General features: G+C 38.1%; 1 protein-coding gene across 1 annotated transcript in view; it reads left to right on the forward strand.

The window, feature by feature from the left end:
- Positions 1-2448: 2448 nt before the first annotated feature.
- DOCK10 (dedicator of cytokinesis 10) overlaps positions 2449-23600 on the forward strand; it is a gene marked incomplete at its 5' end in the record, with an annotated part of 164768 nt that continues 143616 nt past the window's right edge. The window contains one exon of the mRNA XM_083364987.1: positions 2449-2577. Coding sequence (XP_083221113.1) covers positions 2449-2577 — 129 coding nt within the window. The remainder of the gene's footprint in view (positions 2578-23600) is intronic.

The raw sequence follows: 23600 nt of genomic DNA on the forward strand, positions 1-23600 counted from the left end.
GAGCTCGGCGCTGATCCTGGCGCTTCTGCTGAGCCCAGAAGCACCAATCAGCTGGAATGTTGCAGCATCTGCAGGGTCTTGTGATTTACATTCAGATGCTTGGCAACTGATTCATATTTATGACAGTCACATGTTCCAGGGTCATGTGAAGTGACCAAAACCTGCTGCAACCACCCAGCAGACGGGGGCGGGGGAATAAAAACCAAACACACCCCACCCCACCCCCGCTGCCAATCCTCAACAGAAATGTTCACAACAATGAAAACCTCGGACAGGAGGAAGTGTCACCAGCTGTGGCCTGGGGGGGCACTTTTTTCAATGCCATTGTAACTTCAAACAGTCACTAAGCGAACTGTTGTAAGTCGAGGACTACCTGTACTTCATCACTTTTCTTTTCTTTTTTGGGGGGGTTATCCTTGTTTCAGAACAAGTACAAAGCTTCTTAAGTTTTGTCTGTCTGAACTTTGCGCCTTCCCTTTTGTTTAATATTATCTAAATAATATTTCCCCCTGCACCCTAAAGATACAAATCTCCAGAGTATTTGTAGGAGGAAAAAGGAGAGTTAGTTTAGTGTGCTTTAACCATTACATCAAAGTAACTCTCCTTTTTCCTCCTACAAATGCTCTGGAGATTTGTAACTTTAGGGTAGTGGTGGAAATATTATTTAGCTAATATTAAATAATAGGGTCCCCATTAATATACTACCAGTAATTATTTATGGAGCTGTGCAAGAAAATACCTAATCTGCTTCACCATTTCATCACTCCAAGAATTAAGTGTCAACAGTACTTCCTTCTAATGTTTATGGAGATTTGATTCAGTAATGGAATCATGATTCAGTAATAGGAATAAATGGGACCATGATTCATTAATGGGAACAAATGGTGAGTTGCTAGTTAGTATAAGTGCCAAGCATCTTGATTAACATTACATTTACGGGTTCATACATCTCCATTGCTTTCAGCAAAAGCCATGGTGGTACAGTGGTTAGAATGCAGTATTGCAGGGTAATTCTGCCGACTGCCAGCAATTCAGTTCTCACCAGCTCAAGGTTGATTAAGCCTTCCATCCTTCCGAGGCCAGTAAAATGAGGAGCCAGATTGTTGGTGGCAATATGCTATGTAAAATACTTAGAGACTGTAAAGCAACTATGAAGCGGTATATAAGTCTAAGTGCTCTTGCTGCTCTTGCTAGTGCTTTGTATCCCATACTGATAGAATTCAAGCACAATAGGTACTACCTACTGTATTTCTTGGTTTATATATTTTGGCCTATAGAGAAAATATTCTAGGAAACAAAAATGGAATCCCAGGGAAAGACTGCCCTGCCAATTAAAGTGCAATGGACTTTCCCTCTTTTCTTCTTTAACTTTATTCTTAGTATTATTACTGAACAGAAAAGACTGTTTGGTATAATGGTTAAGGCATCAGGCTAGAAACTGGGAGACAGTGAGTTCTACTCAGAGTGCAAAGCCAGCTGGATGACCTTGGGCAAGTCACCCCACTGAGCCTTAGAAAGGGGCCAATGGCAAGTCACTTCCAAAAAAATCTTGTCCAAAGAGCTGCAGCAGCTTATCCAGGCAGTTATCTCGAGTCAACACTGATTGGACACAGATGATGATGTTAACCATTCAGTTGTGCCCTACTCTTGGTGATTCTACAGGCCAGGACTCTCCAAATATTCCGATCATGCACTACTTTGGACGGCACATATACATAGCGAGAAAACAGGATTGATGCCAGCAGAGACCCATTTTCTGCCAACATTTTGCAAACTGGGAAAGTAAAAGCTTGGTCTGGAAACACTCTGAAGAATGCTTTGATATGGAAGCTGAGCCCTTAGCTCTGACCGTAGCAGATTACATCCTGGGTAGGCACCATCTGTCCCCTGTGGCACACTGGAAATGCTGAAATGAGGCAGAAGGAGGAGGGTGAGCAAAGGACGGCGTTGAAAGAACAGCTTATTACTCGCTCGATATGTGGCAGTTACGAAAACGCATTTTGAAAAGGCGAGGGCTCCCGGTTCCTCTGCCCGCGATTTGGCGCACAGCCCCGTTGACTTTGACAAACGCCCCCCCCCCGACGCCCCCTCTGATCGCTTGAGATGGCGACGGTAACGGAGTTCAGCCTCTTTGCATCCCCAAACCCAGCCTTCTGCAAGAACTGCAGGAAGGCTCCGGATGTCGTTCAGCCAAAGCCTCTCTCCCGCTCTTCGGGCTCTCTCCGGAGTGGCTCGCCGCCTGTTGCTGCTGCTCCCGTCGCGATCGGGGCTTCTCGAACGGCTTCTCGCCCCCCACCCCTTTGACAGCCCCATCCGTCCCTTTGCGGGGGTGGTAGGCTATCATGCTGGGCTGGGGGGAAAAGCGAAAGTCCTAGGTTCCGCTTCCTGACAGCGTCTCGCCTTAGTCGTCCGTTAAAGGAAAGGCTCTCCCGCCCGCCTCAGGCGCAGATGGCCGGGGAGAAGACGCGGAGGTTCACTCGGAGCTTGCTGAGACCGAGCGTGGCAACTGAGCTTCGCCAAAGCGCCGTTGCGACCGCCACCGCGAGCAGCGTCAATTGTAGCCGCTTCCACAAGAGGGTGAGTTCAGCTCTTCTCTTCCGGGGAGCGCGGAAAAGGCGCGAAGGAGCGTCCAAACGAATCCGTCGCGGTTCCGTAGTCAGGGAAGGGAAGGCTAAGGTCCCTCGAGCAATTGCCCTCTCTTGGGGCGCGGTCGCAAGGGTGGGCACGGAGGCGGTTTGTGGGGTGGCCGGGGATGATTGCAGGTTTAAGAGAGGAATGGTGACAGAAGACCGCTCTCTCCAATACTGCCCAGAAAGATGGGCAGCAACTAATAGGTGTTTTTTTTCCCCGGCTCTCGCTGGACACCAGCAAAGAATTCAGCTTAGAGGGTTTGTGTAGAAAACCAATGCTCTCCGTACTGTGCTATGCCCGTAATCCAGAGGATGTGAGACACATCCCTCTGATGGTGGGAAGGTTTTTTCCTTCACTCATCCTCCTGTTCTTTTCAGCAATGCCAACAGCTCAGCATTTGTATGGATTATTGAATATATTTTAATTATGCACGCGCGGCCAACACACACACACACACACACACACACACACACACAGAGGCAGAGAATTAGCCAGTATGTTAGCCAGGAAGAATGAGGAAGGTGGTTAACAGTCTGTGGTTAACAGTCTTGAGTTGCTCAAAATGAGGCACATTGCAATACAGTCTAGGTATGTTTTCACAAAAGTTGTGTAGAAGGAACTTCCTAGTTGCCAGTTGAGGTGGTGAATTCCCCTTGGCTGCATGTTTGCATTTAAGAGCAGAGAGCCATCTATTGGAGAACCTTTAATATGGGATCATGCTTTGGGCTGGAAGTTGCCAAAAAAATGACCCTTCCAAGACTGTCCTTCCTACCCACACGCACATCCACACATACAAACACAGAAGCAGGGCCGTAATCATTGTTCTTTCTATTTTGCTTTTATAACATTTATAACTTCTTTTCAGCACAACTTCTGCATATATTGGAGCAAAAATAAACAAAAATAAACTTGATGCAATTTAATTATATTACATATACTATGACATAATAAATATATGCCATCAATTTAGTATAGTTCATTTCATCATTAAGCGGGCGATACCACAAAAATATTTGTGATAATATTTTTTTGCATTAAGATGCAGCAAGAGTCACCATATGAATCCAATGCCATTTATCTTATTTTATCTCAAATGCCTCCCTGTATCACTGCTTTCTAGGATAAGGCTCCATTTTGGTTTTCCCCAGTTTTCATCATTCATCTCTTTCTTCTTGGTGGTAGGGTCTTAAAATGGTAAGCAATATGCTGAATGATAATGATAATTTTTTGTACATTGTAAGATGAAAAATAAGCAATTAACAGTACAAAAACAAAACTACTGTTATTTGCTAAGCATTCCAGAATTCACTGGTGGTAACCAATGGCCTTGAAATGGAACAAATTAAAATATATAAATATCTTGGAATTGATTTTCAGGCCTCCAATGAGAGAACTGCTCATTTATGTAGTCCAGATTGCCTTAAAATCAGCTTTGGCAATTGGAATATTAACTTAGGGTGACTTATTTATCCCTGCTGTCTTTAAACTATTTTCTGCCAAAGCATGCTCACTGCTTTTGTACAACGTACAGTCAACATTTTAAAGAATTATCTTCCAAATTCCAGCTCAGTGCTTCAAAGAGTTTCATCTACTGTAAGCCTGGAGTAATTAAGCTTGAATCCAATATTGGTTTGTTTGGTTGGTTGGTTTCCTTATTGGTTAAAATTAATATTTTTATCCATCATTTTGTCTCTTCTGACAATAGAAGATAATTTCAATGCCAAATGGAAAGTTATATTCTTATGGATTCTCTTGGAAAATCTCTCTTGAGTTACAAGCAGGCCAAAAATGTTTCTGGTTGTGGAAAAATAATTAGAACAGTCTCACATGCCCAGAAACATATTTCTAAGAAGCATTTTTTTTCTGTTTAAACCTGTAAGATTTTGAAATCTGACGGCCTTGCCATCAGCTGTTTTAGAAGGCAGACATAAGGAAACACCCTCTAACTGCCTGAAAGTGCCATGTGGCATAGCAGCTGTAGATAAATTGCCTGTATTCTAAATCAGGGCTTTTCAACCAGAGGTACAGGTACCACCTGTGGTACATTGCCACCTAGCAGGTGGTACGCAACCATCCTAGAAAAGTGGTAGCGGGGGAGGGGAATGAGCTGAACCGGTGGCAGCACTGCACATGCCTGAGCGAGATATGGCTGGAGCTGCAGGGCTGTCAGGGCTCAGTGGAAGCGCCAGGATCAGCGCCAGGCTCCAGCTGGAGCTTGGCACTGATCCTGGCGCTTCTGCTGAGCCCAGAGGAAGCGCCAATCAGCTGGAATGTTACAGCATCCCAGGGTCTTGTGATTTACATTCAGATGCTTGGCAACTGATTCATATTTATGATGGTCACAGTGTCCCAGGGTCATGTGAAGTGACCAAAGCCTGCTGCAACCACCCAGAAGACGGAGGGAATAAAAACCAATCACCCCCTACCCCACCCTTACTGCCAATCCTCAACAGAAATGTTCACAACAATGAAAACCTCGGACAAGAGGAAGAGCGCTGCTGGGCGGGCAGGCAGGTGTCTTGCTCGACTGTGGCTTGGGGGGCACTTTTTTCAGTGCCATTGTAACTTTGAACAGTCACTAAGCAAACTGTTGTAAGTCGAGGACTAGCTGTACTTCATCACTTTTCTTTTCTTTTTTTTTGGGGGGGGGGTTATCAAATTTTTGACACCTTGCTAGGCAACTGGTGGTACTCGGATGGTGCCATATCCTAAAAGTAGTTCAATGGGTGAAAAAGTTGAAAAGCCCTAAATTATGGGATTTATTGAGAGGTTAAATCTCACTGTATTTTTCCTTGTATAGTAAAATATTAAGAGTACACTAATCTCTTTTATATGCAAATTCTTTTCTTCGACCAGTCACGTGTGATCCCACTGTAGATCACTAGGTTTCACTAGACTATCTTAAAAATAGTGGGAATCGACATCCAATTATTGTCACTCACTCTATGAGATAAAAAATATCAACTGATGGACAGAAAATATTCTGTTGAAGTACACATACTGCCAAGGAGCTTCATGTTTCTCCCTTGACTTTATGCAGCAGTTTTTCATTTAGAGTATCAGTGTTACCAATATCATCCTCTTTATAGTTTAACATTGATTGTTTAGTTTTAAGGTTGTTTTAATTTTAAATAATCTTATGATTTATGACTCTTTTAGGTTCATTGCTCTAGGTTAATAGTGCTTTGTCACAATATTTTATATTTATATCTAGGAAATCAATTGAAATGTTGCTTTTTCATCTGCATTTATTTCACTAGTTTGACTGTTTCTGTTTTATGCTACTCACTGATCGAAAAAAGACTGAATGACCTTTGAAAAACGTTTTCAGGAGAGTTAAGAGATACAATGAACACTTTCAGTTCTTGCATGACTTAAAACATTCATTTTTAACAGTCGTTCAAAGTACAAATATTTGGCTTTACCCAATTCTGGGATTATTAGCAAGTTGTTTGCAGCCGAATCTCACCTTTTACAGTCCTGCCTTATAGAAATACGTTCCATCCCCATAAGAGAACACATTTGCCTTTCACTGCTGAAATGGACTCAGCCTGTAAACATAAAGAGAACTGCTATTATATTCTTACAGGTATCTTCAAAGCAATGTTAGAAAGATCTCTAGCTTGTTTTGGAATATTCTCAACTCCTTCTAAACAACAAGTTGATTGTAACAGTGAAAGGCGATTGGAGCAGGAAATTTCTTATTATAACCCATTCTGTCTCCTTTGAAAACAGAAATAGTTTATCAGCCCTCCGAAGATAATTGATGCTCTTGCATTTGAGACCTAATTTTCAGTGAACAGCTGAATAACCACACAACCTTCATATTTCAAAAGCTGCATTTTTGTGTAGTTGCAAATTTATAGGATGTTAAATGTTTAAAAAGAAGAAACTTAAAGTTGTGAGGGTGGGAATCTTTTAATTATAGTTTTATATACAGGTAGTCCTCAATTTATGACCATAATTCAGCCCAAAATTTTTGTTGTTAAGTTAAAACATGTTAAGTGAGCTTTGCTCCATTTGACAACCTTTCTTGCTACAGTTATTAAGTGAACCATTGCAGTTGTTAAGTTAACAACATGGTTGTTAACTGAATCTGGCTTCCCTGTTGACTTTGCTTATCAGAAGGTGATCACATGATCCCTGGACCTTGCAACTGTCATAATTATGAACCAGCTGCCAAACATCTGAATTCTGATCATTGACCATGGGGATGCTGCACAAGTCATAAGTGTGAAAAACGGTCATAAGTCTCTTTTTTTAGTGCCGTTGTAACTTTGAACAGTGACTAAACTGCTGTAAGTTGAGGACCATTTGTACACAACTTCCCTTCTACATCTAATAAGGATAGACTGTTACAAACTGGGAAGCTAGCAACTGCAAACTGATGAAAGAAGAAAAGGTTTCAATAGAACATTGCTTACCTTCTGTATTGTATCTCGTGGCAAAGAGTTAGGTGGCTAATATATTTAAATAAACAAACAAACAAATAATTAAGCAAGCAAGCAAGCAAATAACCAAATATAAAGAATCTGGCAGACCACCAGATGGCACTGATCTCCTTCTAATGAGAGAAAAGTTTCTTTAAAGAAATAAAGATTTACTCCAAAATGATAGCAAAATGCACTGCCTTAAAATGTGCGGGGGGGGGGGGGGAATGACACATAGAACAGAGATCATCAACTTAGTGTGGTTTCTAATTAGACATTTACTTGTTTCTTCCCAACGAACAGATCTGTGAAGCAGACTTTCCCTTTGATTCAATTTATCTGAATTCTTTTCTCTTTTTCTAGAAATTTAAACTGTGCTGAAAGAATAATGGTCTTCACTCTTTCCTCGCCACATTAGTTTCTTGCCTGATTTCACAGTTCTGCCTTTCATTTTTGGAGGAAACAGTAGAGGGAGAGGCTGGTGTAAATTGGTCTTTCTCTACACACCACAGCAAGCATCTTTTTCACATAAAATGTGAATTCAAAGATTGTGAAATCTGAGCGTAACTGAACATGAGAAACCAGGCAGCGTTGTTCTCTGAAGGGAATGAAGGACGGTATTCACAACAGCTCCAAAAGGCTCACTCCAAACTGTGTGAGTAAGCTTCATAGTGGGATATACAGCTCAGTAGAAACAAGCATAGAACGATGTATGTTGACACACAAAAGCGCTTATTCATGAATGGGACATAGAGTTAGTCCTTGACTTATGACTACAATTGAGCCCAAAATTTCTGTTGCTAAGTGAGACATTGGTTAAGTGAATTTTGCCCCATTTTACAAACTTTCTTGCCACAGTTGTTAAATGAATCATTGCAGTTGATAAGTTAGTAACCTGGTTGTTGAGTGAATCTGGGTTCCCCATTGACTTTGCTTGTCAGAAGTTTGTAAAACATGATCACATTACCTTGGCACACAGCAACGGTCATAAGTATGAACCAATTGCCAAGCATCTAAATTTTGATCACGTGATGATGGGATGCTTCAAGGGTTATAACTATGAAAAATGGTCATAAGTCACTTTTTTAATGCCATTGTAACTTTGAACGGTCACTAAATGAACTGTTGTAAGTTGAGGACTACCTGTACTTCAACTGCTTTAATTTGTTAAAGACAAGTGCTGTGTTGATGCTACTACATGTTGCAAAGCACTGTTTGGAATCAAATCAGAAATATTACATTAGGCAAACTGTTTATTATCTCCTGAATCACAAGTGGTTGTTGGAAGGTGGTGGAAGTCTGGTCCAAGCTTTTGAGCTTCTCAAATGCTTGCAGTGGACCTATAAGCGATACATAATAAACTATGTATATTTCTCTCATCTCCTGAGTCATGCATTCTCCATGTTGTGAATGTAGATGCAATACTATCTGGTCTGAGGGGAAAAATATTTTAAATTTTTAGCAAACAAATTTTTATTTATTTTGCTGCTTTCCATCTTCAGAAGCCATTAATTGCATGGGCCGATTAATGTATTTGCCATCTATACAGGTGTTCAATGTCAGCAAACCATAGCTGACAAGAAAGAATCTGACACAGTAAAGGGTAGATAGTAATGTCTTCCTATATATGACTTACAGATTCTGAAATAAAGAGCAGATTTAGACCCATCTAGGCTGGGTCTGCAATTTCCTCTCAAAAGCCCATTATTGTGAGCTACACTGGACCCCTTTCTTAGGATTCAAAAACTAAAGCTGCCCAAAATGAAATAGCTTTTACTAGAAGGATTTTGCATGCAATTAGAGTCAATCATTCTTCTAATGCTGGAGTTACAGCTTCTGCAGGATCTGAAACGGAACCAGGCAGATTTTAGAAAGCATGATATCTTCATCTTTCTCTCTAGCCAGGTCTATATAGTATCGGCTCAGTCTATTCTATTATTAGTTGCTAGGTTATCTGTTGACTGATCTTACTGTAGACAGCTGTGGTGTTTACCAAGTGCAGACCAAGAATTTAAGAACTTGGGCCTACGTCAGGGAAACTAGCTTAGAAAAAGGGAGCTGTATCAATATTCAGATTTTTCTCCAATCAGACTTCCTTCTGCCTGTTATGGTTCTATTTCAGCCCACATTACTATACCCTTGGAGGATCACAAGGTCTACAGTCTTTCTCTGTCTGAAATGTCCCTAACCCTAAAATTACTAAGACAGATTTAACATGGTGTTGAAATAAAAATCTTCATCAGGGTCCAGTTCAAGCTGGGAATAATCAAAATGGAGACTGCTTTAGAAAGAAGGTTGTAGTTTATTGACGAGGAGAACCAGACAGAAAGATGGCTCTGGAAAAACTGACCACATATAGTAGGGAGTGGGTTTTTATACCTTCTTGGGCTTTTGTTTGGAGTTGCTCCTGTGGCATGAACTTTGACCTGAATCTGAGAGTACCTTTCTGGTATTCTGATGGTGGTGGATTAATCCTATTATGTCCCAAAGGTCATATCCAGCTTTCCTGTGGCTGTGGCTGATGAGTTGGATTTTTTTGGTGTGAAGGATTGTTGATTTTAGGGATCTTTGTCTTTATAATCCCAGCTTCCTGGCTCCAATTTTTCTGACAAGATTATCACATCTGCATTTCTACAGAGCTGGTTTCTGCTTGGGGGAGGGAGACTTGGGGCTATTAAAAAAAAACTGGGCATGCTTTTCTGCCTTTTTAAGATCCTTTGAGGAAATATTATTATTATTATTATTATTATTATTATTATTATTATTATTATTATTATCATTATTATTAATTTTATTTGTATACCGCCCTTCTCCCGAAGGACTCAGGGCGGTGAACAGGGCAGTACATGTTAAAAGACAAAATACAAAAATGAAAAGAGATTAAACAAAATGCCCACAACTCTTACAATAGGTTAAAACACATTAAAAGTAATAAAACCCAACCCCATCCCATCGGGCCAGGCAAGCTTGTTCGAAGAGATAAGTCTTTAGATCGCGCCGGAAGGAGCGGAGGTTGGGCGCCATCCGGAGCTCAACCGGAAGATGGTTCCATAAATCCAGCGCGCCCACAAAGAACGCCTCCCTCCCCGGTGGCACCCTGAGGAGGCCCTCTCTGTGGGAGCGTACTGGGCAGAGGGAAGTTGATGCCGGCCGCAGGTGCTCCCTAAGGTATTCCGGACCCATGCCATGTAGGGCTTTGTAGGTCATTACCAGCACCTTGAATCTCACCCGGAAGACAACTGGAAGCCAATGCAGCTCACGGAGCAGAGGTGTAACATGGGAGTATCGGGAAACTCCCAGCACAACTCTCGTGGCTGCATTCTGTACCAGTTGGAGCCTCCGAGTGGTCTTCAAGGGCAGCCCCATGTAGAGAGGGCAGCCCCATGTATTCTTCCTTTTCAATATTTCCTTTTCTGGGGGTGGGCTGATTTCCCACAATAGTTTGCCTGCTTTTTTCAAAGAAAATAAACAAAAAAATCCTGTTTCTCCCATCTACATGATATGACCTTGAACTGCTTTGAATTAAGGCCTCGTTCACTGAATCCTTTGTCATGCCTAATGTTAAGTGTAGTCCCCTACTTGTCCCAATATATCTACTTCTTTATTAAGGAAGTAAGGCAAATAATTTCTTGAACTAAACTATTTCTCCGCATTCAATTAGACTTATTCATACTTAAATTTGTATAGTATTACATACAGAGCATTAATTGTAGATGATCTTTTATTTTTATTAAATCGGTTAATACAATGTATTATAAATGGTCCTCGACTTACAAACTAGTTCCGAAGGTGCAATGGCCTATGCATCCTCTGTGGTCACGTGATCACATTTTGGATGCTTGGTAACCAGGCTGTATTAATGGCTATTTGTAGCATCCTGTGGTCATGTAACTGCATTTTGTGATTATTTTGCTAAAATCCAGCATTGACTTCCAGTTTGGGGCAAAACAGGGCCATTTATTTGCTTAATGATTGCAGCATTTGCTTAACGACTATCGCAAAATGATTGTAAAATCAGGTTCGTCACATGGCCGCTCTGTTTTATAACCATCAAGTCTTATAATTGTGATAACAAACTCCCATTACAGTCATAAGTCAAGGACTACCTGTGCTACATATGTGTCTGCAGGAGGTTGCATTTAGAGCATGTAGAGTTAAGCACTGTGGAATATAATGCCCAATCGGCTCTTGTCAATATGGTTCTAATAGCAGATTGTTGTCTCTTTCTTTTAAAAAAAACAAGTTTTATTAATTTTCTAATTTTACATCCAAATATTTATGAAGCAATGTGGTGGTTGGGTGATCAAAGGTTAATAATAACAAATAACAAAGTCTTTGATGATCAGCTCAGGTTACATCAACAAGAGTTCCCTCTCCAGTTCCCTAAATTACAATAACACAATCAAATTAATACATTTCTAATTGTAACATAATCAATTAGAACAATTCAATATATTTTCACTTATACATATCCAAGTCCTGTTGTTAATTTTATCTAATTGCAATATAGTGTACCAAAATAGCCGACATTATCTAGAAAACTTAATTTTCTGGTAACCCACATTTCCCCTATTTGATTATATAATAATGATCATGTCTAAAATACAAACATTGTTCATTTCAATGCATTCTTATTTTATACAAATATATTCTGTTTATCATCTTAATAGTTCATCAATTATTGAAAAAATATCTTTTGTTATATCATTCCAAATTCTATGATATAATTCAGAGTTATGTTCTAGTAGCTAATTTTCCTTTCCCTTAGAAATCTAAAATCTAAATCTAAAATCAGTTTATATCCTTTGAAGATTTCCCTTGGTCCATTTAAAGAAAATTTTAAGCTCTGTCATTAGAAATCCCAGCAAGTAGAAAGAAAAAAGAAAAAGAAAAAGAAAGACCCATTTTTTTAAAATCTCTCGCCTTCTTTTTGTGCCAAACAGGCTTCCATGTCAGTGCCTTTAAATTCTCAAATGTGTCTCCCTTTCTTCCTACACATATTGTTTGAGTCCAGCGAGACCATCTAATTGTCAGTTTTTCAAAAGAAATCTCCCCTTTATAATCATTAAATTGTTGCTTTAATAAATCAATTCTCGATGTTTGGTGTAGCATAGTTGTCATTAGTTCAATCTGTTCTTCTTCTTCCAATTCCATCTGGCTCAGGTAAGAGGTCATGTCCAGTGTTTTGGTTGTTGTTTGGTTGGCTAGATTCTCAGTGTACTGTATTTGAAGGCCTTTGGCATCCTCCATCTTAGTGTTGCTTTCTGTGGCTTCTGTTGTTTTTTTGAATTGTAGATTTTATAGTTGGAATCAAGATTTGGTCATCAAGGTCCTCAGTAAATTGTATTTGCTGTTCTTTAGCATCCCCTATTTTGATGTTAATTTCCTCCTCTTCGTTTGGTTTTTGAATTGTCAAATCATCAGTTGAAGTCACATTTTGGTTTGGTAGATTTGGGCTGTCAGATTTATTTTGCAGTCTGTCTTTCATTTGCTCAGCCACTGCCAGGATTGTTTCAAGTATGAGTTTATAGTCAAGTGGTGGAAAAAATTCTTCCATTTCTTTGGTGTTTACAGATAGGTGTTTTGTGGAGGCTATTTTTAATAAAAGCCAATAAATGTCCACCTCCACTATTCCTAAAAGTTGTTTTGCCAGGTGTTGCCAATTCTTATCTTTAAAGATAATGTCAAGGTCAAATGTGAAATTGAGTCAAGTGTCAGAAGGGGGGGGGGAGGTTTACTTGCTGTATCAGGTTTTGCCACAAGATGTCCTCACTGGCCTGTAAAATCTTTTCCAAACTTATAAAAGTCCATTTTTTTCCTTTTTGCCCTTCTTTCACAGCTTAAAAGGTAGATAGGATAGTAGGTTCCCATAAAAATAAGGATTTTTTAATAACCCAAGAGTTCCAAAAGTACAAATAAAATTGCTTAATTGTTCAGTTAATAATTTCTGTTTTTTTAAGACTTTAAAATTTTAATTCCCCAAGTAAGTAGTCGCCGCTTTTTCAAAAGTGGGGGGAGACAATTTTCAGGAAAGTCCTACAGGAAAGTAGTTAGGGGAGTAAGAAAGGCAAGATCTCACCCAGCTCCTCCAGACTGATTCATTGTGCTTGATAGTGCTTTTTGACTTTTGGCAGGGACTGGCTCCTCTTCTTTGGGCCAGAGGAGCTGCTCTGGATCAAGTGGTAGCTGCTGCCCTTCTGTGATTGCAGGGAAGGCCTCCTCACGGTGGTCGCCCCTCCAGGGCGACTTTTGACTCTTTTCAGAGTCCTCTGAGGAAGAGACATTGGATGGTGGGGAGAGGGTTCTTTTCGCACGTCCGCTGGCTCCGCGTGCGCAAACTGGAAGCCAATTGTTGTCTCTTTCATTGAACCTTGCGGCAGAACAATACGTGAACACTCATCTCAACAGTCTGTTTGTAATTAACAAGAAAAGCAGCTTTACCAGTGAATTATAACATATCTACACAATCTTAGCAATGTAATGAATCACTAGCTTGAATAGTATTGCTTATATCAAATATATTTTGCATGTTTTCTCCTGCAGTTTTGAATCAGAATTTTTCTGTACAAAACATGTGATTCTCAGCCCATGCAATACAGATTAATGCTTAAGAAATTGTTATGGAAGTTACAAATATATAGCTTTTGAAAATTGCAGTTACATGTGCTTTCCCTTTTTTGAGTCAAGTACTCTTTCTTCAATTTGGTTTTAACTATTTTCTGGTTTAGCAGGTTACATTATCAAAATAATTTTTAAGAAGCCCCTGTCATTTTCAGATTTTGTTACTTTCTGAAAAATATATCCAGTAGATATAAAATTGCTTTATTTTAACATATTTGCTCATCAATATATATATTTATTTATTTATTTATTATTGGGACTTATATGCCGCCCTATTTCCCGAAGGACTCAGGGCGGCTAACAACAATAACATACAATAAATACAGAAGTTAAGATAAAATTAAAATTAAAGGCCTCTGTACAATAAATTAAAATTAAAATAAATTAAAAATTAGAGTTAAAAATTAAAAACATAATTAAAATCCCTGTCAGTCCAGGTCAGCCAGGTGGAAAAGTTGTGTTTTGAGGGTGCGGCGAAAGGACTGGAGATCTTGGGCCATCCGAAGCTCAGGGGGGAGCTGGTTCCACAGGGCTGGCGCTCCCACAGAGAAGGTTATGTATATATATGCACATATACATAACTTCTGCATTTGTGAATTTGGAGCCAAACAGCAAAACTACCAACTAGAAGTAAGAATGTACTTTCTGTAAATTACCTAGCAGTTCAGCTTAGTCAGTTCCCTCTGGGAACTCCTTATTCTAGAGATAAATTTATTTTTCAAAGAAATAAAAGCATGAGTGAGGAAACAAGACAATTCAGTCTAAATATTAAAAGACCAATGTGGGGAGAAAGAGAAATGAGAAACGAGAACAAAAAGATGACCTGGAACAGTAGGAACAATAGAAAAAGATCTCAGTGTACTGTGTTTGAGTGAATAGATGACTAATGTCTGAACCTCTAGGCTCAAAACTTTCTTTTATACTTTGATTTAGGTAGTTTCTATATATTGCTTTACAAATGTGTGACATTTTAAATAGATATGCTCTGCCCTTTGACTTATAGTACCCATTTGAAAGAGTTTCAGGCCTGTTTAAATGTCATAGAAACATCAAAATTATCTTTGTGCTGTCCTTCAGTTTTTTATTTTACTGCTGGAAAAGCAAAATCTGAAAAAAAGAAGAATGGCTTGCAGTGGGAATAGACGAGATGGACAAATTATCCCATGCAACAATCTGAGCTAACTTAAATTTAATTTTGTTCTAAGAACTGTTGAAGGAGAGGATGATATCCCAAACCATGGCAGAATATAACAAGCTATTATGCCGATGTATTGAGTTTCATAAAATGCTATGGTTCAGAGGAATTATCAACACAAGTAATGAGAGGGAATCACTTCACATTTTGATCTTCATGTAGTGTATAATACTGCTGACTATACCAGAGATGCTCTTTCATCTACACTGGAAGCCAGTAAATTTAAATCCTGCTGCAACCTAATATGTTTTGTGCTAAAACAGGCCATTTAGTATATGAGTTGGGGATCAAGATGACTGTCTAGCCTTCCACTTTCCTCCAGTGGAGACATACAAATTGCAGGAGTGCAGAGCATCGTTTCAACAATGCTGCTTAAATTTCTAGACCAATTGGCTATTTTTCATCATCCTGGTTCTCCTGCTCCATCAGTGTAAATAAACTGGCTAGGGATTTTGTATCAGAGACAAATTTCCACTTTGTCTGAAGAGATACTATAAGTATAGCATTTTTTTTAACAGAGTCAGTTTTCTTGATGCAAGTTAGCAGCATTTTCATTGGTACCATAGATAGACTATTTATTTATTATTTATTTGGATTTATATGCTGTAGCAGACCTAGAATTATGCAGACAAATTAGTCAAGTTATATTGTCCTGTTCTTAATCAACTATGTTGTAAGACAATAGCAAACAGACTTTCTGTTACTGTTATTTTATTTATATACGTAAGCTTTGTGAAGGGTGACATCAACAGTTCAGCGGAAAGGATGTGCTGGAATATTTAGTTCCTTTTGTCCATGTATTTTTTTAAAAAGGTAAAATGGATATATTTTGAAGGTATATTATACCTGTTTGGTTCTTATCACCAAGGCAGAGCCTTGGTGGAGCAGTGGGCTAATGCCTCCTTAAGTAACACCAGCTGCCTGCAATTAGTGCAGGTTCGCATCCCACCAGGCTCAAGGTTGACTCAGCCTTCCATCCTTCCGAGGTAGGTAAAATGAGGACCCAGATTGTTGGGGGCGATTAAGCTGACTTTGTAATAATGCTGCTTGGGGTGTGTGAGAAAGCCCTAATAAGCAGGCATATACATAGAATGAAGGCTACTGCTAAGCTTGTAAGCCGCCCTGAGTCTTCGGAGAAGGGCGGGATATAAATGGAATTAAAATAAAAAAAAATAAAAAAAAATTTTGGCTTTACAGCAGCAATCCTACTATTGGTTTGTACTGAATTTGAGCTCTGCAGTTTGACCATAAGTTTCCTGCACTTGTGTTAATACAAAGTTTAGTTTTAAAAGATATGGGAAAGGAGAATACAGAATTAGTTTATCAGCAACCAGCATTGCTTTACTCAACAAATCAACATGAGAAAAAACTTTAAAGAGAATAATTTCCAAAAAGGTAAGGATGAACATGAGTGATTTGATAGTAGAAAATATAGGATATAGATGCTGAATTGGACAACAGCATAAAAAAACTGGTTTGAAGTAGATGTTCTTGGATGTGAACTTTTGATCTCCTTGTGGTAATCCATTAGGAGAATGGATTGTCCTTTCCTATCATCAGTCCTTGAAATAAAGGGGATACTTAAATTTATATGAGTGGGTTTGCAAATTCTCCCATGGTTTATATGGTCATTTAAAATAGTATAAGGTAAATAGATATTTGTTCACTTATTTAATAGCACAAGTGTCTTTTTCTATGTTTTAAATATTTAAATAATTTAATATTTGATAGGAAAGGAATACTACATTTTATAGCAATCTTGATAGCAATTCTGAGGGTTTCATTTTTACTAAAATATGATTGTATTCAACTGTCCATAACATAAGGGAACATGCTGTTTTCCTAAACCCAACATTTAAAAATTAATTAATGGCAAAGTTTGTCCTCATAAGAAGTTATGGACCACCAGTCAATTGTTGCATTATTTTGTTTTTATTAATATTCCTGTCAAATTATTTGTAAGCTTCCAACTCACTGAAATATTTAAAGTATATTGTCTGCTTTTTTGATACATATAAATTTCTCAGACAGGATATTAAAATATAAGATACTGATAAGCACCAACCTGAAGAGTAGGTAATTAAGTAGGTTGAATTCAGATTGTATGCCACACAGACTGAAATATAACTGTGGTTTGTCATACAGTTGGAATCTAGTTGGCTTTTCTCAGTAGAATAATTTATAACTTTATTCACTGGTGGGTATTCTCCTTAGAAACTTCAGTTAAGCTTTCTTTTATAACTATAGCCTAACAGAGTTTTAGGATTCATAGTTAGCCCTTCAGGAGAAATCCAGACAAGAAGCATAATAATGAGTACTAGCTCTGTCTTTATTATAAGGTTACACCAACAGAATCTTACAAGTGTGATAGTATTTTTCTCCTCCCTTTATTTTTTGAAAATTATGAAGAATCCCTTCTGAAAATTTTCTCACCCATCCCCTTCCTTCTGTGTATAGTTTTTACCTGACAGCTGTCCAGTCTGCAGCTCTTCCTCTTGTCTCACAAGGTCATTTGTATATGCTCAGGAATTCTGGGAGTTGAAGTCCATGAGTCATAAAAGAGCCGAGGTTGCCTACCCTTGGTATATACCATTACATTCATATCAGATTCATATGTTATAGTAAGCTATAACTTGACATTATATGACATGCTTAGCTGAAGCTAAATAAATTGCTAAATAAATAAATCCAATCATAATCTGATTTATACCTCCTCGTATTCAAGCCTTAATGTTCAAACTGCCATACAACTGTGCTCATTTCACATGCTCAAAATCCTGCAGGCAGGCATCAGCAATATGTGAATAGAGAACAACCAGAAGTACAAGCTGGGTTTTGAAGAGGCAGAGGAACTAGAGATCAAAGTGCCTTCATTCACTGGATTATGGAGAAAGTGAGTTCCAGAAAAACATCTACTTCTCCCAAATTGACAATGCTAAAGCTTTTGATTAAGTAGATCACAACAAGCTGTGGCAAGTTTTTCAAGAGATGAGAGTACCAGACCACCTTTCTCGTCTCCTGAGAAACTTGTAGGTGGGTCAAAAAGCAGCAGTTCAAACTAACACAGAACAACTGATTGGTTCAAAACAGGGAAAGGAATTAAATAAGCTTATTTAACTCATATGCAGAGTACATCATGCAAAATGTCGGTCTTGAAAGAGGAGAGTGCAAAAATTGGCTTGAAACTCAATATTAAAAAAAACTGAATTATGGCATCCAGCCCCATCACTTCCTGGCAAATAGAAGGGGAAGACATGGAAGCAGCGACAGATTTTATTTTCTTGTGCTCCCAGATCACTGTAGATGGTGACTGTAGCCTGAAATTAAAAGACACTTTCTCCTTAGGAAGAAAGCTATTGCACACCCAGACAGCATATTAAAAAGCAGAGACATCACCTTGCTGACCAAGGTTCCTATAGTCAAAGCTCTGGTTTTCTCAGTAGTAATGTATGGCTGTGAGAGTTGAATCTTAAGGAGGGCTGAGCGCTGAAGCATTGATGCTTTCAAATTGTGGTGTTGGAGAAGACTCTTGAGAGTCCTTTGGACAACAAAGAAATCAAATCAATCAATCGTAAAGAAAATCAATCCTACTGTTCTTTGGAAGGATATATACTGAAGCTGAAGTTCAAGTTCTGTGGCCACCAAATGAGAAGAGGACTCATTGGGGAAAAAACCTGATGTTGGGAAAGATTGAAGGCAAAAGGAGAAAGGGACAGAAGAGGATAAAATGGTTACACAGTGCATCGATGCAGAGGACATGAGTTTGGGCAAACTCCAGGAGACAATGGAGGATGGGGGCGGTGGCATGCTATGGTCCATGAGATTGCAACTTAGTGAACAGCAACAACAGCAACAGTATTCAAGCCTTAGATCAGACATGTCAAACACAAGGCCCGGAGGCCGGATCCGGCCCGCGAAGTGGTTTCATGCGGCCCGCGAAGCCATCCTGGAAACAGTGAGGGAATGGCCCCCACTGCCTTGGCCCTGGCCCAGAGACCCTCCTTCTGCCAGAGACCCTCAGATCTGTCCCACTCCTGCCCAGGCCCCCATAGGCCCCCTTGATGCGAACGATGTAGAGTTGGCCACCCAGTAGGCCATACGCACTCTAGTCACGCCCACCCAGTAGGCCACGCCCACCCAGGCCACACCCACCTGGCCCCCTGAGGGCAACCGCAATGCTGATGCGGCCCTCAATGAAATTGAGTTTGACACCCCTGCCTTAGATGATATTATTTAACATATTATATCTAACAGGATCATATTTAAGATGGTGGATTAAGAAAACTAAATCACAGTACAAAGATAAACTGATTTGCCATTGTTTGTTAATTCTAAGTGGTTGATTTGGTTGAGTGATATTGGCAATAATGTACTAAATAAATAGTGTTAATTCCCCCTTCACCATTTGATTTAAAGGAAATCATACAATAATGCCTACAGTATATTGTTACAATGGCTGAACACTGTACAAACCTATAAGTTGGATTGTGTGATTGTAATTTAATATGATTGTTGAATCTGATAATTGTAATTTGTAAGCCTTGATTTTGGACTTATCTGATTGTATCAATTCAACATAGTATGATTTATTCATCAAGCCATTGTTTAGTGACAGTTTCTCAATCAGCAATTGGTTTCACACAAACAAACAAGTCATACAAAATCAGTCAGAGAATAATTTTAACCTTGTTCTCACAAAAATACCACTACAATTTTATTCTGAATTATGTGGAGGTCAACATTTGCAGCTCAGCCTAGTAAAGCTGAGAATTTTATTGCCTTGCTTTTGTAGATCTATACTTTTCTTCCCTAATATTTAAATATGAATAAGAAATGGCTTAGTCAGATAGCACTATCAATTGAAGAAATAAGGCAATACAATGTCATGGCAAACTAGAAAATAAATATAATCAGGGTGTCCTTTAACAAGGCTATTAGCAACACAAGAAAATGAATAATAATGGTGATCAATTTGTTAATCACAAATTTATTGATATATTAATTATGGTTGTTTTCTAAAAATGGTTTATTTAGTGATAACAATTTTATCTCTGTCACTTTTAAATTTATGTAACTTTTATTATTTGTTATCATGGGTCACCTATTAGATGTGAAATTAATTTCATGCAAAAGTGAAAAATATATAAGTTTGTATTGTGGACTTCAATTCTTGTGATCTTGCTCTTTAAACCTATGCTTTTATAATTTATTTATCTAATTTATATAGCTGCCTATTTGACAAGCGACTTTGGAGAGTCTACAATAAGACTAAAACAATAAATATCTAAAATCATTATCAATAACAAAAATTAAAACATTAAAAGGTATAAAAAGAGCTAAAACAAAATTAATGGGCAATAGATGTTAATATTAATTGAACTATTTCACAAGATCACCTGTCCCTAATATCTCCAGGCCTGCTAGCATAACCAGATCTTAAGGGACCTTCATAAGCTTGGATGTGATGAGGCCATCCTCACCTCAGTGGGTGGGAGAGAAGATTACCTAGCATGGGGGCCATAGTAGAAAAGCCCCACCGCCTTGATTCTGTTAAATGTAGCTCCCTAAGTGATAGGACCTGTGACATACCCATTCTTCTCAATGTAGTGGGGCAGGTGGATGAAATTGAGGAAAAGTAGTCCCTCAAATAACCCAGTGCCATGCCATGTAGGGCTTTAAGGATTTAGCATCTTGAACAGGACCCAAAACCAAACTGGTAACCAGTGCAGCTCATGTAGCAGAGATGTAACATGTGCTATATAGGGCACCATGTTGGTAATAATCTCCAGCTTCCCCAATTAGAAAAAATAGAGTCAAACATTAATGTGGAATTTGCTTCTATAACAGTGAAAATGCTATTACTGGATAAAATGTGTGTCAGATACTATCCTCCCCAGTTTATAATTTATAGACTTTTTTCAAATTATTGTTTATGTATTACAGTTAAATGTTACCATATCATTTAATTGTTTAACATTTATGTTTATCTTTGGAAATTGCATCTCCATGCAGTTAGAAGATAGTACATGCCACTTGTAATTTTCTTATCTTTTATAATTTTTACATAAGAATTACATTATATACTTGTATGGCTCAATCCAATAGCATGCCTAAACTTTTTTCATACTTAAGAGACTGGAAGAAAATATGAGCATGAATGATTTTGACATGTTGACCTATATAAACGATGCAGATGAAATCATGCAGGTAGCTTATCAGCATCTTTGGGGAGAAAACAAGAAAATAACCAAACATTTCTTCTAACTCGGAGCAACCAGTATCATGATATTCCTTGAACAGCAAGGAAACATTTCTGTGTTTTGTTTTATGGGTTTTTTTCCCCACCACTTTGGTCCTTTATTGTTCTGTTTAAGAGTGGTATTCAAATATAGATTCCTAAAAAAATATATCTGCATCTATATTCCTAATGAGAAGAGTAAGAAAACAATCTGGTTTATATGAATCAGTAAAACTGGAATTTTCTGATACAAGCATACATGCAAATGGGCAGTTTTTTAAAACACTAACTAGTTGGAGGTGAGCTATGACTGTTACAAGCTTTAGCTCAAAAGTACTTTTTTAATGACATAATAATAAATACATTTAAAAAGCCTTTCGTTATTGGGTGATTTATTAAAATAAATTCTTAGGGAAAAAACACATTTCAGTGTTTTTTCTTACTGAGTAACCCAGCTTAGGCACGGTTCTTTTAATCACCTACTTCATATTATCTTATCCTATCTAAGAGCAATATAGAAAGGAAAATGAGGCTTTGTTAAGAATGAAATTAGGCAGGTTGCCCTTTTAGCAAAACTGTCCCTAAATCATTCTCATTAGAGATCACCTGTTGTGGAATTCTCTTCATGCTTCTGCTTCACTTCCAACTGTACCCTGGTTTTCTGCCCGAATAAGAATATTAAATCTTGGGCTGAATCAGAATTCATCCAGTAGCATCCACAATGCATTGCTGGTTTACATAAGTCTCAGAAGTATTTTTATATAAAAGAATTTTGCTGCGCAAATTAAATCCTTTCTGATAATCCTTCCTACATCTTTTGTTAAATTATCGTAGGTATTTAGAATTTTTTTCAAAGTAGGTATTTAATTAGGCAGTAAGATTCACAGCAGAGAGATGCAGATGTTACATTCTGTCATGCTCCTGTCTACAGGGTTGCTTTTCATGTTTTTTTATAGCTCAAAGGTCTCCAGTCACATGATTTGGTTAGTCTCCACCTTTTGAGGAAAAATATCAATTGTTTATGTGGCCAGAAATACTTTGATATATTTTGTGCAATGTTAATTTTAAGTTTTGACAAGATCCTCAATGCCTTGTTGCAGTAATAAGAAATAGTTGGCTTAATATACACACATTTGTGAATATAAAATAGGATCGTGCATATTTTATATAATAAACCAATAATAAACCAAAACTGACATATTTGTACATCTGTATGAAAATCCTGGACCTGCAAAGGCTAGGTTTCAGATACTGCAGACAAGTTAATGGTCATCTGAAACCTATTAGATTAGTATGATAGTCTTGGCAGATGAAAATGAAAGTTTATACCAATGTATATTAAAAGACCGAAACAACCCATAGCAATAAAGCAATTTCTACTTATGTGCAATGAGCTAAACTAGAAAGTTTGGCAGGAAGTAGGTTTATGCTACTATTGGCTGAGGTGTTAACATTTCAGAAATGTCCTGATGTTATGAACATCTTATGGTAAAGAAACATTGGTGCATGAAATGAAAATGCTATATTTATTGAAATACACATTTTAGACAAGTATATGATATGTTCTATCCATGATAATACATTTGTACTAATTGTACTAATGCAGTTCTATCAGAGATTTAAGAGTAGTTCAGTTAAAAATGCCAGATACCTTGCAGTGAGAGAACTACAAATATTATCAGGGAAATGTGTGAAGTATACGTGTGTGTTTATACTGGTTTTCCCAGTGTCCGTATACATATTTGTATGTGCTTAACATTATCCATCTTCTTACTATGAATAGGGTTGTGTCTGTGTAAGGGCAAATATGAATTTTGCCATATGCTATGGTACTTTTCAAAACACAATTGCTGTGTCTGTAAAAGAAATGAGTCATGTTGTGAAGGTCAGATTTTTTTGGTAACCAATAGCTTTGCAAATGCAGGTTCCAGTTGCTTCCATATGTCTTGGGTTTTTTTTTAACTACAGTTTTCAACTTGTGAATGTTCAGAGGTTTGGTTCTTGATTGTTTTGCCTTGCCCATATGATACAGTAGGAAGGAAGGGAAAGAGGGAAGATTACCTGCTCTTTGGATAAAGAAAGGATAGGTTTTGTCCATTCCTTTTGTCTTCTTCCCTTGCTGTGCCCCTTACTGCCTAGTCAATTTCACACTACAGTTTTATCAGCAAACACTCAGTCTTCTGTAAAGAGCTGAAATTCTTTCTAATCATACCCATAGAAAAAAATCCCAAATTGGTTTTAAGATTTATTTGAATAGTAAGTCATTCCCAAGTAATCTCCCCTAAGTGAAGCCGATGAAATACATGTATATCCTTCCCCAAATGTTTTGTACTCTGTTCCTTCAATAATTCATTTATCCTTTATTTTTCCCTTATAATTTATTTGTTTTATTAATGAAACTTATATTCTACCACAATCATAGTTCTCTCGGCAACTCAAAAATAAGTAGCATAAAACAAATAAAACTCCAGCACAGGGCATGGCA

The sequence above is a fragment of the Vipera ursinii genome, assembly GCF_947247035.1.
Source record: "Vipera ursinii genome assembly, chromosome: 5".
NCBI lineage: Eukaryota > Metazoa > Chordata > Lepidosauria > Squamata > Viperidae > Vipera > Vipera ursinii.